General features: G+C 37.5%; 1 protein-coding gene across 1 annotated transcript in view; it reads left to right on the top strand.

Annotated features, from left to right (window-relative positions):
- The window catches only part of HMCN1 (hemicentin 1), a 392,649-nt gene that overhangs the window by 173,878 nt on the left and 201,877 nt on the right, over nucleotides 1-16,894 (top strand). Inside the window, exons 12-13 of the mRNA XM_054587651.1 lie at nucleotides 14,987-15,128; nucleotides 16,197-16,324. Of these exons, the coding sequence (XP_054443626.1) occupies nucleotides 14,987-15,128; nucleotides 16,197-16,324 (270 nt within the window). The remainder of the gene's footprint in view (nucleotides 1-14,986; nucleotides 15,129-16,196; nucleotides 16,325-16,894) is intronic.

The raw sequence follows: 16,894 nt of genomic DNA, 5'->3' as shown, positions 1-16,894 counted from the left end.
GTTTTTACCTTGTTTATCTTACACACGCACACACACACACACACACATACATACACATACACACACACACACACACACGAGTGCTTATTGAAAATAAACAAATGGTGAGCCGAACTCGGATTATATCTACATAGACTAAATGTTCTGATAGCTGAAAACAAGTATATTAACAATGGTTTCATAGCTACTAAATATGTATATTACTCAGGACCATCAAATTAAAATCAGAAACTGTTCCAAAGCATCTCTTTCAATAGAATCATATTTGGCTTCTAAATGTTTACGGACCAGCTGGGAGCCTCGATGCAATGAGCAAGTTACCATTGGCAGTTTTTCACTGCTAGGCTGAAAGGTTTGGTTGCTGTCTCACAGAATATTTCATTTCAAATCTTTGATGCAGGAAAACGATTACATCAGAATTGGGTCTGGCTATTTGGTTATGGCATTAGAAACAACTTCATACAATATCATGCCTGAAGTAACACTGTCAGATGATTTTTTTTAACAAAGTCACCCAAGAAACTGACCATTGAGTTTTCAGGCTGGCTCTTAGTATGTTATTAATGGCAGAAAAGTGAAACTACCTCGAGAATTAATAAAATGGTTGACATCTGATCCTAGTTTTCTCACTGGTAGTTATGTTCTGCAGTCCGAATGTGTGCCTTTTGTTAGTTGATCTGGTGAAACCTCTAGGGAAACATTGCTTTTGGAAAGGGTTCACTGCATTTCCACATGGTAAGTGGCCTAGGCAATTTGAGTCAATCCGAAGAGAAACTCGAGTTACCAGAATTTTGAAACTACTTTTACCAAACTGATTGTTTCAGATAGAATAAGTGCTAATGGAAATCTGATCTTGGTTCTTGACCTGAAATACTTTAAAATCGGATTGTAAAATAATCCCATTCCTTGTTTAATTCCTTGTCTATCCAGGTTAACATTTTAGTATTAGTATCATTATTAGTGAATTAGAGCAGTGATGCTCAAACTTTCATGGATAAAGAATTATCCAAGGAACTTATTTTTTAAAGAGCAAATTTCTACCCCTCCATCCTGAGATTCTAATTCCATAGGACTGGTGTGGGGCCTGGGGATCGGCATTTATAATGGACCTCTCAGGTAGTTTCAGGGACAAGACTTTCTGAAAACAGAATTTGAGTCTATTCTATAGAATGAACCCTATTACCTAAAAATGTATGTCTTTAAAGGAACCCATTGCCTCTCTTCTTTTTGGTAAAATAGAGTAATTATTATCAAGTGATTTAAATAGGTGTTGACATAAGATGTTATTAATATACAAAACATAAATATAAAAATATATGACATGACATGATTACTGGCTAGTCTGTTTAATCTCTATTGGTGTAAATCTGTTCAGAGGCATTATTTGATGGTCTGTCTAGTTGGCCTTGAGTTTGAGGGACCTATATGGATAAAATAGGATGTTTTGAGAATCTAAAAAATAATGTATTTCAAAATTGATGGCACTGTTTAATAATAAATGAGAAACTCTAGCTAGTTGTAGCAGTCTGAATATATTATTTTATATACCTAGGGTTATAATTTAGAGAATGGAACTTCAATCTAAGATTTGTAGGTATATATCATATATGGGTATATAGCAAAGACAACTGAAAGTAAAGAAATAGTCAAAGATATAATTGAAGAAAATTGTTCTAGGGAGGGAAAAAGAAATTGTCCTAAGTGAGCAAATCAAGCAAGGTCAATGAAGGGAGAACTGCATCTAGACATATCCTGGCTGAAATTTTAAATTTCTAGTATGAAGGAAAAAAACTCCACAAGCATACAGAATAAAGCAATATGTTGTTTATTGGGATAAAATTAAACTGGCATTAAACTCAGATCTGCTAAAAGCTAGAAGATAATTGCAGTGGATATTTGTCATCTTTTGGTCTTAGGGTCTGATCATTTTCCCTAATTTAGGGAGGAATCCTGTATTAAATTTGTGGGAAGCAGAAAACAAATGAGATCAGAAAATTCCCATTCCCCATCCCTTTGCAGGTCACATGACCTACTCAGCCACTCAGATGCTCCCTGTGGGATTTTGGCTTTGCTAAAACCATGGACACTAAAAGGACTTTAGTTTTGGCAGCATCATGGAATCTTGAGCCCAGCAACAGCAGAAACAAATGTCCCAATGGCCTTTTTCCATCATTCTAACAGACTATATCTTTAGCATAATGTTGGCTGTGTTCTCAGATGCCTAGCATCCTTTGGTTTCTACCTGATATCCAGGCTCCTTTTGATTCTGTAATTCAAAAATATGGGTCCAATGAATTTATTTTCTGTTTAAGTTAGCCAGCCCTGGTGTCTGTTGTTTGCGATCAAAAACCTTAACTGGCATAGTAATGGAAAAGACACATGTAGTTTTAAAAGAAACAATCGAGATCCAAGAATTTAAGAACCAGTTAAATTACCTTTTCTATGAAAAGCAATCAAAAGAACATTCTCAGATTTTCAGGGATTTAGGAAAATACCCCATACATAACCTTCTTAAAATGATTTATTGAAAATGCTAGTTAAATGCCTTAAATAGGTTTTCTTAGAAAAAGAACAGATATAAAAATTGGAAAGGCTGTGGTACAAAGAATTGGTAAATTTCTCTCAGTGACTGTTAGGCTCTCAGTTTATCAGAGTGCAAATGCTGATCTCATAAACTATGGCTGTTTGAAATCACACTAATGAGCACGTGAGAATGTGAATGGATTGATATGCTTATTTCATTATGAGAATTCCTCACTATGGAGAAATGGTGCAGTTAGACACAGGAAATTACTCAGAAGAGGAATCCCCTCAAGCAGAGTTTGCCCATGGGACTGAAAGTCTAGCCATGCAAACAAGTAGAAGGCACCACAGTTATGTTTTAAAAAAAGATTAATGTATATAAATGAATATGATTGTTTGGGAGCACTGGAACCATAAGTGACTTATTTACTTATGCTTTTTCATGCTTGAAAAAAGGAATAGGAATGGATTATTTTAAAACTTTCTGTAAATAGTATTGTAAAATATCTGCACATCAATTTATTCAGAAATTGAATTAGGTGTAAGGGTACTATGTTTGTATTTCTTTGCTAAATATTCTATAAATTTGCTTTATCACTTTTATGATGAAAATAATTAAGATATAACTAAGGAAGTAAGTAATGATAAAATAAGACAGAATTAAGAGGAAAAACTTATAGACGTGAATAACAGTGTGCGGATTGCTGGGGAAAGGGGAGTGGGTGGAGGTAAAAGAAGGTCTAGGACATATAAGTGGCACTGGAAAAAATACAATTAAATTTAGAGAAGAAAAAGAATATATTAAGAAGTAATGCCTTCCAAAAAATAAGACTGAAAATAAAAGTATTTTTTAGGCCCAACATCAATTTGTCAGGAGAAACATCTAGCCTGACTTATATAATTAGAAGTATAGAGAATGCAGTAAGGATCTAGTGACATGTACCCTTAACTTAAAACCTTTAGCTCTAAAAGTTTGTCTTGGCAAAGATAATAAATCTCCCTGAGGTTTATTTGTTTGCAACTCCAGCTCGGTCAGGTATAATTAAAGACAGGACAGCAGTTCCATTCCTGCGAGCTAAGCAGTGGAAGTTCTTTCCAGGTATAGTTACCTGAGAAATCAGCTCATGCAAGAAAATTGTTACTTTTTAAAATAATTAAAACTTATTTAAATACTTAAATATATTAGCATTAAGAGAATCTACCACTTGATATCAAGATAAAATAATATCATACATAGTGTGTCCGGGGTGTCATTTCTTACTAATTTTAGCTTTCAGATATTATATGTTTTCCCTTGGGTTTTCCTTTTTTTATGTTTAAATTACAGTTAACTCACTACAAAAAGCTCCTATGGCTAAGTTTGTTCATTCTATAAACTGTGGCTATTTAACTGTTCTCACCTCTAGAATGGACCACTCTTAACTTGTTTGTGCCGGATGTCATTTTTATTTTCAGGTGCTGATGAGCTAGCTAAATTGCTGTTTTCATATGTAGAAAAAATAGACTTAGTCTTTGGCATTTTTCCTTCATCTTTGTTTACATATGGCCCTTACTCCCAGAGACGGTGGTAGCACACACACTACGGAGAGACCAGGGTGCAGGCAGCACTGACTTTAATTAATACAACTCTGCTAACAGAAAAGGTTACTTTTGAGAAACCTTGCTAATGTGAAATACCTTTTGTCCGCAATTGCTAGACATCTAGAAACTTCTGTCACAACACGGCACATTTTTCTTCCCTGAACACATTATAAAGGTGATTTTTTTTTTCCTAAAAGTATGAAATTCAGTTCAGGATGGTAAATACATGACCAGAGCTAAGACTCAGAGCTGAGATGATGACCTTGCATGGCCTTCAGACAGGATTCTCTGGGACTGTTTCCCTTACTTGGGAGGTATATCTTGTATCTGTAAAATTTCAGGAGTTATTCTACATATTTTAAAATTTCTTGTATACTTAGAGGCGTCCACTATAGGGAGTTCCTTATAAAATAAAAATAAGCAATTAAACTTAAAGTGTGAAGGTAGAACTTTTCAACAGTACAAAAATTCATATTGGAAAGCTCAGGGGTTTGGGATTTCATCGGATTTATATTACAGAGCAGGCTGTTTTAAATCCTTTCTGAACAAAGTGAGATTGAAAAAAATAATAACCGCAGAATTTCAATTGATAATTTTTTTACACTTGATAGCCTAGTAAGAGAGCCATGAAAATTTCATCAGTATCTTCTTCAATTTTCCCCTTCACACAATTTTCACAGGAATAAATTTTGATTGGTAGAAGTCTGTGTCTGCGTTTGAAAAATAAAATGGTTTCTGCTGCAGCAAATCCAGGGGTCCGTGTCCCCAAAGGTCCACTACCCACTGTGGGTTCTTGGCTTCACGCAAGAAAGAATTCCAAATCAAGCCAGCATAGAGTTTAAAGTGAGAGTTTATTAGTGAAGCAGGGAGACAGAGTGGCTACTCCACAGACAGAACAACCCCTCTCTCGTGAGATTTACTTACTTTATTGGAGCTCATTTAGTCGAGGGGTGGGGCATTCAATAAGGGGGAGGAATATTCAGGAATTTTTCAAGAAACGGGTAGAGGTTTCGCCTAAGAGCTTCATTGACCATGTTGTGTCCTTATATGGCCTTTCTGTTTCCAATAATGGCTACGTGGGGTGTGTTGTTTAGCATCATAGTGTATTACAGTGAGCATATGATGAGGCTAGAGGTTACTGCAAGGTGAAATTAGTTGTCACGTTGGATTGAGCTGCTCTAAGCCATAAATATGTTGGAGGTTGGACTTAATCTTTTCTTGACAGTCCTTACCGCCTTTATCAATCACATTCATTCCTTCACATACCCCAGCTCATTTCTATTAGCACAATTCTTTTCCTATACATTTTAATACATCAGAGCTTTTCATTTTTCGAGGTTGACCTAAGACATGTATACAGCTGTTGTTAATGCTAGTGCCATGTCTGTGAATTTTATTTAGATGGGATGAAATCATATACTTAAAATGAAAACCTCCAAATAATTACTTTTTGTCAAGTGTTATTTTTTTTTTACTGCCTTGGTTGTTTGATATCCCAGTATGAATCAGAACAAACAAATAAGGTGTTCTATTAAAATACTGGCTTTTGTCATCTTCCGTACTAAGGATCTAATAAGGAGTGATTTCCTTTAGATTTTAAGGAAAATATTCTAGTGGAGTTTTGCATCAAGTATTCATTACAATGATATCCAAAAAATATGTAGTTTGACCATAGACATATTTGCTTTCCTATTTATTCTAGGTGACTATAAAGTTTATGAAAAGAAAAGTTTAGTATTCGGTTACCTTATCTGATGAATGTGTTCTACTGACTTCATGGTTAAGGATAAGCTTCTGTTAATCCAGTCCAATTCCATGCAATAAAATGTATAAATGAATATCATACATTGTATTTATTTTGTCTCTTATTCATGGCATCTGTGTGAAGATGTTAGAACACGTTAATTATAGATAGAAAGATCACGTTTCTCTAATGCTTAGAAGACAGAAATGTTAAAATGTGTTTAAATAGAACTTATAAGGAAAGGCTAAGAATTAGAATTGTTTACTTTGGGAAAGGAAAGGAAAAGGATGTAGTGACATAATAAGTACTTTGAATATACAAGAAATTGTTACACAGAAGTTCTACAAGAAGGACATTTTTATATCCAGCAATCATGGACCATGAGAAAATGCATATTAAGTCAAGCCTGATGGATTTAAATGAGCTACAAAGAAAGATGTCCAGGTATGGGAGAGCTTAAATTCTGGAATATGCTGGGGGGGGCGGGAAGACAGATACTTATGCTTTCACAGCACAGAGACTGCTGGCGAGGGTGAGAACAGATGAGGAATCAGCCAACACTTCCACCCACTAAATGATTCAAATAAAGCTACAAACATTAAACATTTTGAGAGCTCATGACATGACTTACGTCATCTTACCCCCACAAGTTGTGTTATTTCGAACTGTATTTTGTCCATAAGAACCAAAGTCTCTGGGGTGTTAGTGGCTCTCCCGGGGGTGCAGAGCCAGCAGGTGGCAGAGTCCAGATCTGAACGAGGCCTTCCGATCATTCTGCATTGTATGCAGAAATGCCTGTATATGCTACTAGCAGGCCTCAAGTTCAGGAAGGCAGAGAAAAGTACAAAAAGATAAAGGATTCTTGAGTATGAAAAGAAAAATGAGAGTATTGGATATTTTTTAAATAGAAAAGGCACAAAGTATTGGTAGGTTGCTGTCGTGTGGGTAAAGGATCTCTGGAAATCTCAGCGTTGAGGGTAATGATAACTTGGGGAAATCACTGCTTGACTTGAATGGCCAGGCCCCACCCGACGCCTTCCTCTTCTGGTAGACCAGTTAGATCACAACAGTGTGGTGATTCCTTTTACTTAAGTTCTGATCGAGTAGCAACTAAGGAGCAGTGTAGAGGAGAGAGGGGACTGTAAATATGCTACCAAAATAATCACACAGAGGAAATGCAAGATGACTGGATCATAAACTCCATTAAAGCAGGACCCAGTATTTTTTTAGTGTCTGACATCACATTTAGCATGCAGGTGTACATGTCTGTGTACATATCTGACTTTTTTCACTTAGCATAATACTCTCTATTTCCACCCATGCTGTGTCCAAGGGAAGGAATTCCTTCTTCCTTTCTGCTGCATAGTATTTCATTGTGTAAATGTACCACATGTTTTTTTTATCCACTCTGCTGATGGGCACTAAACTGTTTCTAGCCCTTGGCTCTTGTTGCATATTTGCCATTAAGATTTTGTCATTAAAATAGAATTTAGCCTAAATTTTTTATTGTACACCTCTGAAATTTTGTCCTTCTCTTATTAAGTGAATTTTCATAGCCACACTATTGTTAGGGTGGGAATTTTTTTCAAATCCAGCATATAACTCTATCAAGATATAATCCTTGCTGGTGTGTTTTACTGCCAATGCACCACCTACTGGAAAATCAATGAATTAATGACCTTCTTTCTGAGATTTAATAGACCTTTTCTCTGGTGTAGCACTGCCCAATAGAACTTTCTGTAACGAAGGAAATCTCTGTATCTTGTATATATTGATATGCTGTCCAAGGTGGTATCTACTAGTTATATGTGGCAATTGAGTACTAAAATATGGTTAGTGCACTTAAGGACCTTGTTTTGAAATTTGATTCAGTTTTAGATCATTTAAATTTGAATTTAAATAGACATGTGTCCAGTGACTACTCTATTGGACAGCACAACTCTAGTCTTTTCTGGAGAAAGGAGGAAGGCAGAAATAGTAAGAGCAGAGGTTTTAGGACACTTAATACAACTTCCATGTAGATTAACCACTATCTTAATTCATTTGAATTATTGCCATTTAGGAATAATTTTACCACTTTGAAAAGGTTGTAGCCAGGTTTTCATATTTCCATGGATGAGATGACTTGGAAAAGTTGCATTTGATTCCATTTCTTTGGGATTTCAATGGTCCTCTCTCTTTCCCAGGCAACTGATCTCTGTTCTTGTTTATTTAGTTGATTGGTTGGTTTCCAGTTTTCATCCTTTGCTCTTTGGAAGAAATTTCTGGCTGCTTGTATGAACTTTCTAGTAAGCATGGGAAAACCTGAAAATGTTAAAATATATTCCATTGTCATTTCTACTCACTGAAAACTGAGGAAAAATTAAGTGAGCGAACACATTTGTTCATTGTAAATCATTCTTAGTGAAATTTTGTTACTCTTACTGTGCAAGCTTCCTGCTTAAAAGTTAGTACCAGAACTAGCTGCAGTTACCTCCCTAATCAGAAATTGAAGTAATGCATTTGTGAACAATGTGAATATGTTTTAAACAAACATGTTGAGCTAAATCAGTAGGTTACACATTTGATAGGCTAGGACATGGCTACTAATTACAATTCTCAATAGGCTAAATGATACTCTTAATGTTACTTTATGAAATTAACTTTTTCTGCAGGATAATACAAATATTTAGAAGAAGAGCCAGAGATCCTGTAAAATACATTTTACAGGCTGTATGATTCAATGGAAATTAGGTTCAGTAATTAAATACTAATCATTTCTAATTTCTCATATAGCATTGCTCGGTATTAGATCATCCAACATTTCAAGGGATTATATTAATTACCCACAATGAAAAATATAGTTGGGAATGGTTGTAAACCAGTTCTATTATGTTTTTAAAAATACTAATAAAAAACTTATCTGTAATATGAAGCCCTTCTCATAAGTCACCTCCTCTCTGAATATTGTTGGTCTCTCTCTTCTGGTGTCCTGTAGAATTATTATTAGTATATTTTGCTCTTAATCATGATCAGTTTCATCTGTTTAGGTCTTTTTCCCTAATCATATTGTATTTATATGCTATGAGATACTTTTCTTCATCATAATGGCTTGCACAGAGGGGGGAAAAACACAAATTCGCTCTATAGATATGTGTTCCTTAATTGCTGAATGAAACTCAATGTAACAATAACAAACTAGAGGGAAGATTTGAGTCACTAAGTTCATTTTTCATGTTTCCATGTTAACTTCAATGGTTTATTTGAATTACATCAACAACTTTAGATTTCATTATGTAAGTACTTTCTTTTCCACTTGTAACACATGTATGCATGTAACTGCTTACATTTAAAACCATATTTTATAACAAAATCTGATAATTGCCTCATGAAAAATATATAGAGAAGTCATTTTTAAAGTATTGTCTAAATTAGTTCACCCTAGTTAACAATTATGTCATGTGGGAGAGTTTTGCAAAATTTTATGAAATAGTTTAAGGCAGTTTGTCACTATTAAAGTGACACTGTGGCTGCTGGGTTTCCAAATGCTGCCACATTTCCAAGGGTATGAAAGTTGGATGGAGTGGGGTAGTATTTATTTACCCGGTAAGAGTTTAAGGCTTTGTTTAAAAGATGCTGTTTTTTCTATTTATCTGTGAGCGGAAAACGTTTCCCGTTGATTTTATTAGCTGATCCATAAGGAGGATCTTTAAAGATGGCGAGCGCTAGCACCCTGGTTATGGTTGGACATATTCAGTGTGTAACGGACATTTCCTGCACAGCCACACGCTGCCACGTAGGAATCGAGGGGCTAGACAAAGCCTCCTTTTCTCCCTCACGTTATGTCTGTATGAACATTAGACATGTTAATTTGTCTCCTGTGGTGTCAACCAAGGGAAGCTGTCTGTCACTAATTAGTCCACATCGCCAGAGAGAATATTGCAATGAAAAAGGAAATATTTCTCTAGATGATTGATGAAGTCCCTAATGACCAGAATTACTTCACTAAGTATGAAATTGATATTTTCATAACCATATGCTCATTATATCATCCTTAACCATTTTTAACAGGTGCAAGGACATAGGGATCACTGTGTTTTTTTCATCAGTTAAATATGGAAAAACGAAATTTCTCTAATTATATGAAGTTTCTTATATATTTTGAGTATCTAGAAACATCTCAAATTTCAGAAGACTCAAATAACAAGTATTTATCAGTAAGATGTGTAATCTCAAAGGAATATGCAAGCGTAAGAATGGTGATCAAGTTTCACTCTGAATGTCTGGATAATATTCATGTAAATATGTATTTTAAATTCAGTACTATAGTAGTTATTTTATCATTTTTGTCATACTTTATAATATGATGAGATAGTAATAATAGCTAAAATTATATAGTGCTTACGATGTGCTGGGAATTATTCTAAATGTTTTATGTATATTAGGTAATCCACAATAATAGTGAGTAAGGTACTATTACTGTTCCCATTGAGATATGGAACCATACAACATAGATTATTTAATCACTTTGAGGTTTGCTTTCTTTATCTGTAAAATATCAGTAACAATTCATGAGTTTATTTTGGAAAATCAATAATGGGTCCAGCATTAAGTGCTTAGCACATAAAAGGCACTTCATAACTTTTGCCCATTTTCCTGTTTCAATGAACTGATGACTAGAAGAGATTTAGTCCCTAATTATACATAATATACTTTTGTATGTGGTATTCTGTGAGATCTTTGAGGTCGTAAAATGTCCAAAACATAGTCGGTACTCAATAAATGTTTGTTGTGTAAAAGAAGGAAAATGCAAAAAAAAATTTGCCCCCACACCAAATATACCCCTGGCGAAACATGATTTAAATTGTTGCTTAGGTAATTCAGTGCATTACCATTATCTTATTAATTTGTTCATGATAATTAAAGCACCTTAAAGAAAAAGCTTTTAGGTCTTGTCTTTGATAATTTCCTACCAGAGAAATAACAGCAACAGATTAGACCCGATGACCACTAACAGGAAATATAGGGTGGAGAAAAAATAGATTTACAGTAGAGGCTTTTCCTTGTATTATCATTTGTTAATTATTGTATTATTTTCCATATGAACAGCTGTAAAGCATCTTTTGCCCGCCATATACCTCCAGTATGTGAGTATGATATTGGAGACTTCCAAGAGTTAGGCAAGATTTTATCATTCCTAGTCTTTGTAGGCAGAGCGTGGGCGATTTTCACGGGTACTTATAATTCACTTTGCCCACTTACCATTAATAGTCTTAAAGTCTTAAGGTAATGAAGTCTTAAAGTAGTGTTTTTTTTTTATTCTTAGTATCATAATCTATGTTTACCTTTTTAAAATCATTGGTGAGAAATTGTGAAAACGTGTATGTTTTGCTTTTGTTAGGATTAAAATATAAAGAATGAATTAATGCCTTGATACCTCATAGCGTGCCATGTTCCCGTTGCTCTGTCAAATGAAAAGCAAGGTGTTATTTACAGTGACGGCGGTGCTGGTGTTGATGGTGTTGATAACGGTGATGATTGTGTTGGGGAAAAGAGACTGAAAACCTACTTGGAATGGATTCCTTGTCTTCAAAGCCAAAAATTAGACTCTGGACTGCGATAGAGTTGAACTGTGGTTCTTTAATCCCTAGTTCCTGCTCCATTAAAACTTTATTAAAACAAAGGGAGATTTCTCTTAGGAAGAAAAAGATAGCTATTGAAATAATTATAGTGAGGTCTATGACATCCTTATTTAAATTAATCATCTAAAGACTGAATCATTCTGACCATTTTTATCCAACTGTTATTTTGCGGCAGTCCAATTTTGCTTCCCTATGTTTGTTCTCGGCCTCTCTGATTTTCTTATCATCTGCAGGAATATTCTTTCCAGGGTGATGGTAAGCTTCTCACCTTCTGTGGGGTGATATCATCCCATCTGTGTGTCGCATACAGACTTCTTTTGTGACCCCGAGCAACCTCCCATATCCAGGCTTTATTTGAGAAATGACCTCTGAGCTCTCTGCATCCTGGTTTGGGTAGCTGACGTTTATTTTCACTTTGATATCTGAACTCCAGAGCGTACCAGTGGGATCCTTGCTGGGAGAAACGCCAGGTCCATTCTGGCAGACTCCATTGGAAGAACCACGTTTAGACAGAAATCTCAAGAGCTGCTGTATCTTTGCAGCGGTCCTGCATCAAGATACGAGAAACATTTTATTTTAGGAAGATGGGACTGGATAAGTGTGGGTATTCAGTCAATTCCAGAGAGAAAAAGTGTTCATTTTCCCCCTCATCCCCCGACGATTGTCTGCAACACCCCCCACAGCGTGTGTAGTCGTCCAGCATTTCAGAACTGATTGGCTCCAGATGGAATCACAGTTTGAACTCACTGGCCATGGCCAGCCTGACCTCGACCTCACACATTTCTCTAGCCCTATGTTCACCAAGAAGAATCTAGGGAATAATGAGACTATCAACTAAGTCTGCGGGCTGGAAAAACCCTTAGAATATTAACATTTGAAAAACACAATGTAAACAGGAAAAAAAAGGGGGACAATTGTAAGGGGCTTGCACCTTGGCAGTAATTAGGTTTGTCCAGTTGCGGAGCTGCCCAGTCTAGCAGTACCCCTTTGTATCTCTTTCAAATGTATGGGGGCTCCACAGGCTAAATTTTTCTTAGTGAAGCTAAGCCACACTTGCAGACTAATTTATAGTAAAGATATGTCATAAATATATCCAAGTCTAACTGATTGACTGAATTTTTCAAGTTTCTTTATAGTAAAAACCCAATTAAATGGAAAGCTGACCCCATGTGTATCTGTTTGGCTTGTCAGTGTATCTAGATCTGTAAGTTAGTAAAGCTTGGAACATAACACTTGTGCAAAAAAAAAAATCACATTATTGAATTAATTTATTTTTGTTGATATTCATGACATCTATTTCAAACACTGTGAAAGTGAATTTATTTTTATCTTATTAAGTGGAGGATATTTACCCTGTCAATTATGTAATATTTTTTGATGGTCCTTTTTTTGAAAATTAGGTCTTCCTCAGTAGTACTATAGATATAAATGTGTAATTGATTAGACCAGATATATCAATATCCCAGTTACCTAAGGGAATTTCTACATCGTTTTTGACAATTAGTTTATGATTTAATATTTCATTTTCAAAAGTCTTTTTTTCTTGCCATAAAAGTGGAATGCAATAAAACTTTGAATAATTAATATTTTCTGTTGAGGTCCTATGAATCTATGAGCATGAAGCAAATGATCAGTATAGCAAGGTTCTGAGAGGCTGACAGGCATAAACGCTCTGAGTCAAGTTAGAGTCTAGGAATGGTCCCGTATTCCATCATCAGTTTTAAGTGCCTGTTATTTACAAGTCACAGTATAACATGCAAGGGATGTGAAATACAGAATATAATGCAATATGGAATAATATGAAAGACATAGACTTTACCTTTACCAATTCATAATCTAATAGATAAAAAGAGAAAGAGCAGGCTAAACAAAGCAGTCAGCAGTCAGGAGAAGCTGTGGCTCCATGCCTGTGTGCAGTATACAGAAAGAGGCAAAAAGACCCCATCTAGGGCCTTTGCCTGCAAACACGTTTACACTGAACTTCCAGTGGTCAGCAGGTGGGAGTAGCGGCAGGAGCCACAGCATAGCCACCGGAGACACAGGAACATGATATCAGATTCACTTGGCTCTCAAAAGCAATTCACTTCTCCTGCTTTCATTACCTTTGGTTTCTCTCCTGCATCGCTGGGGCAAATCCCTGACGGGGGTCACCCAGAGAGCCCCTTCACGGTGTCCACTGTGGCCACAGTCATCTGCCTACTGCGCCACCGCGGCCCGATGGTGGAGCGCGTGCACACCACCAGCTGGTTCATCCAGTCCTCGAGTACATGTATGCCTTCACTTTGAGATATAGGGTCTCCAGGAGCTGGGAGTGGGCCACCCCTGTGTCACCGTGTCTAACCACCAGGGTCCTCATGGAGGCCCTTCCAAAGTGCCGTGTGCAGACAGCCAAGGGGCAGCTGGTCTTCCTGGGGCCTGTGGGCCTGATCGTGTCCCCTGGAGACATGTCCTTCATCAACCCTTGGCACTCTGGGACCACGGTGACCAGGATGGGCTACATGGGCAAGTGCGGGGCCAGGGGGAACCTCCCACTGTTAGTCTTCCCTGAGGGCACGTGGAACAACCATGGGGACCTGACACCTTTGGAGAAAGGTGGCTTCCACCTGGCTATGCAGGTCCGGGTGCCCCTTGTCCCTGTGGTGTATTTGGACCTTCTCCAGCCCAAGACGATGATCTTTACTTCAGGAGAGTCCAGGGAGAAGTGCTGGGTGCCATCCCCACCAGGGGCCTCATGGTGGCTGACATGTCCAAGCTCATGGACACCTGCCATCTGGCCATGAAGACCACCTTCTTCCACACGTCTGAGACGCCTGAGGAGAACAAGGATGCTACAGGCCTGGTGCCCAGCCTGCCAGGTGGCCAAGACCAAAGGCTGGGCAGGACCTGGCTAGCAAAGGGACAGAGGGACCACAGCCCTTTACCTCCCACATGCCAAATGTTACTGTGCCCCCTTCCTGTGCACCCACCCCCGGCTTTTATTCGGGCCACTTAGTGTCACTAGTAGCCTTGGACCCAGGCCCCTGACATTCTCTCAAAGGAGAGTCTGCCAGACGCTCCTCAGTGTCTAAGGGCAGGGCTGTGCCCATCCTCATGCCTTCGGGGTCCGGGGCAGGAGCAGGCTGCACGGCTCCAGGCAAGCAAGGCCTCTGGAAGGCTGGCCGCGGGTCAGGCCTGGCGTGCCCCTGCCCCTGGCCCACGGGGTGCAGAGGCGGGCCTTTGGGGCCTGGCCACAGCCTTCATCGGACCCTCAGGGAGAGGGAGGGCTCTGGGGGGTCCAAGACCCCTGTACAATCTGGGCGCCTGCGCATCAGAAAGCAGGGGCTGCCCCTCCCGCCCTCCTGCTGCGTGGGCACCGCCCTCACTTGGTCGTTACGTTTTATAAATGAACTCTTGGAAGTACAGAAAGAAAAAATGGGGGAGGGCTGAGGCTGAGAAGCCTACCAGCCTGCTCACAGAAGCAGCTCCTAAAATCAAAGTAAGCTGGCATTTTACTCTATATGTTTCTTTTTATTTGCAGAACTGCCCAAAGTCACAGTGATGCCCAAGAACCAGTCTTTCACAGGAGGATCCGAGGTTTCCATCATGTGTTCTGCAACAGGCTATCCGAAACCAAAGATCGCCTGGACCGTGAATGACATGTTTATCGTGGGTTCACACAGGTACTGGGTTTGTATCATGTTCTTTGTTTTTACTGAGTGAGAAAAGTGAAGGAAATTTATGGACAACTATGCTGACCAAAACCCTGTTGTTAAGGGAGGTTTGACCAAAATCCACAGCTTTAGATTTTCTAAAAAGGCCAGGGCCTGTCAATAAAATATAAATGATAAAATGTCAATAAATGATGAGTCTTACAGGATTTGAGTTTCTGAAGTCTTGAATTCAATAGCTGGGATCAAGTGTTACCCAATACTTTGTGTTGCACACATAACCCTGCGACACTTGATTTACTTTGACTATTTGAAATGAGTAATAAGCTTTCTGTGGGGTAAAGGAATGTGCAGTTTTAACCAGTCTATTCAAGGTGCAGTCCTGGATTTAACTGGAGAGAGCAGAGGCAAAGGACAGAACAGTAGCTCTAAAGTGTGTGCAGACATTCTTTGTGATCCCTGTTCATTTTTGCCCTACTCCATTGAAATGTATTTTTTTCCTACTGGATACTTTTAAAAGACATTGAATCCTCTCACGCTCAGAGAGCATAACAAGCATGTGGAACATAAACAGTGAAGCTTCCAGCTCTTGGGCTTCCGTGACTCTAGGTTTGGCATGAAGAGAGGCACTCAGGTATGAGCCAGATTCTGTGTCTCGGCTCATCGGCCACTCACGGTGTGACCCGAGGCCTTGGCTCTCCCACATTCTCATTTTGAGGAACCGTTTGGCGTAGCAGTTCACACAGGGAAAGATGCCTGGGTTCAAATTTCTCTATTTACTAGGTCTGACTTTGGGTGAGCTACAGGACCTCTTTGCTCATCTGAAAAACAGAGATAATAATAGTATCTAACCTATTGGGTTGAAGATTTAAAACATTAATAATGTTTTATTAATAAATAATTAATAATACATTAATAAGTGTTATTATGATGACATTTCTGCTTATAAAATGATGATGTTAATCATTTCTACTTTCACCATCAAAAATATAATTCTAAAATATTTGAATATATTTGGAAGAAAGATTCCTTGATACTATTATTGGGCTATTTTCAATTTTATTTTCTTTTTGTCCATAGGTATAGGATGACCTCAGAAGGTACCTTATTTATCAAAAATGCAGTTCCTAAAGATGCAGGGATCTATGGTTGCTTGGCAAGTAATTCAGCCGGAACAGATAAACAGACTTCTACCCTCAGATACATTGGCAAGTATAACCAGTTTAAAAGGCAATTAAAATAGGATGAATGTCATATTAAACACTGTAAAAGTACTTTGCTGAAAATTAATATTAAGAATGAGTTATACCTGGTCTTATGATTTATTATTCATGTTCCCACAAGATGAAAGCAAGTATTGTAACTAATTTAAGTTGAAAGTCAGGAAGTGAATAGCTTCATTAAGAAGTCAAGGAAGCTCCCAGAGTGTGGAAGATTTCCAGATTGTCCACAAAGTTTTCTTTTCATGGTCCACCTCTTTTCTGCAATATTTTACTTACTAATTAATGAACTCAATGTATATTCTGATTTACCCAAACTTCTATTTTATATTTTCCACTTATATTCAAAACTGTTTATAACATTTCTGTCATAATTAAATGTTTATAACGTTTCTGTCACTTGTCTTTTCTATATATTACTTTCACTTTCATCTTCAGTTTCCCCCCCCCAAGTCAAGCATTTATTGAAGATGAATTCATGACAATTATCCAATAATATAATATTCTATAATGTAATATAATATATTCTAATATATAATATTCTAATATGTAATGTTA

The sequence above is a fragment of the Pteronotus mesoamericanus genome, unplaced genomic scaffold, assembly GCF_021234165.1.
Source record: "Pteronotus mesoamericanus isolate MK-2021 breed Mesoamerican mustached bat unplaced genomic scaffold, CSHL_Meso_final scaffold_1186, whole genome shotgun sequence".
Taxonomy (NCBI): Eukaryota; Metazoa; Chordata; class Mammalia; order Chiroptera; family Mormoopidae; genus Pteronotus; species Pteronotus mesoamericanus.
Note: the sequence above shows the minus strand (reverse complement) of the source record. Positions and strands in the feature narration are given on the sequence as shown.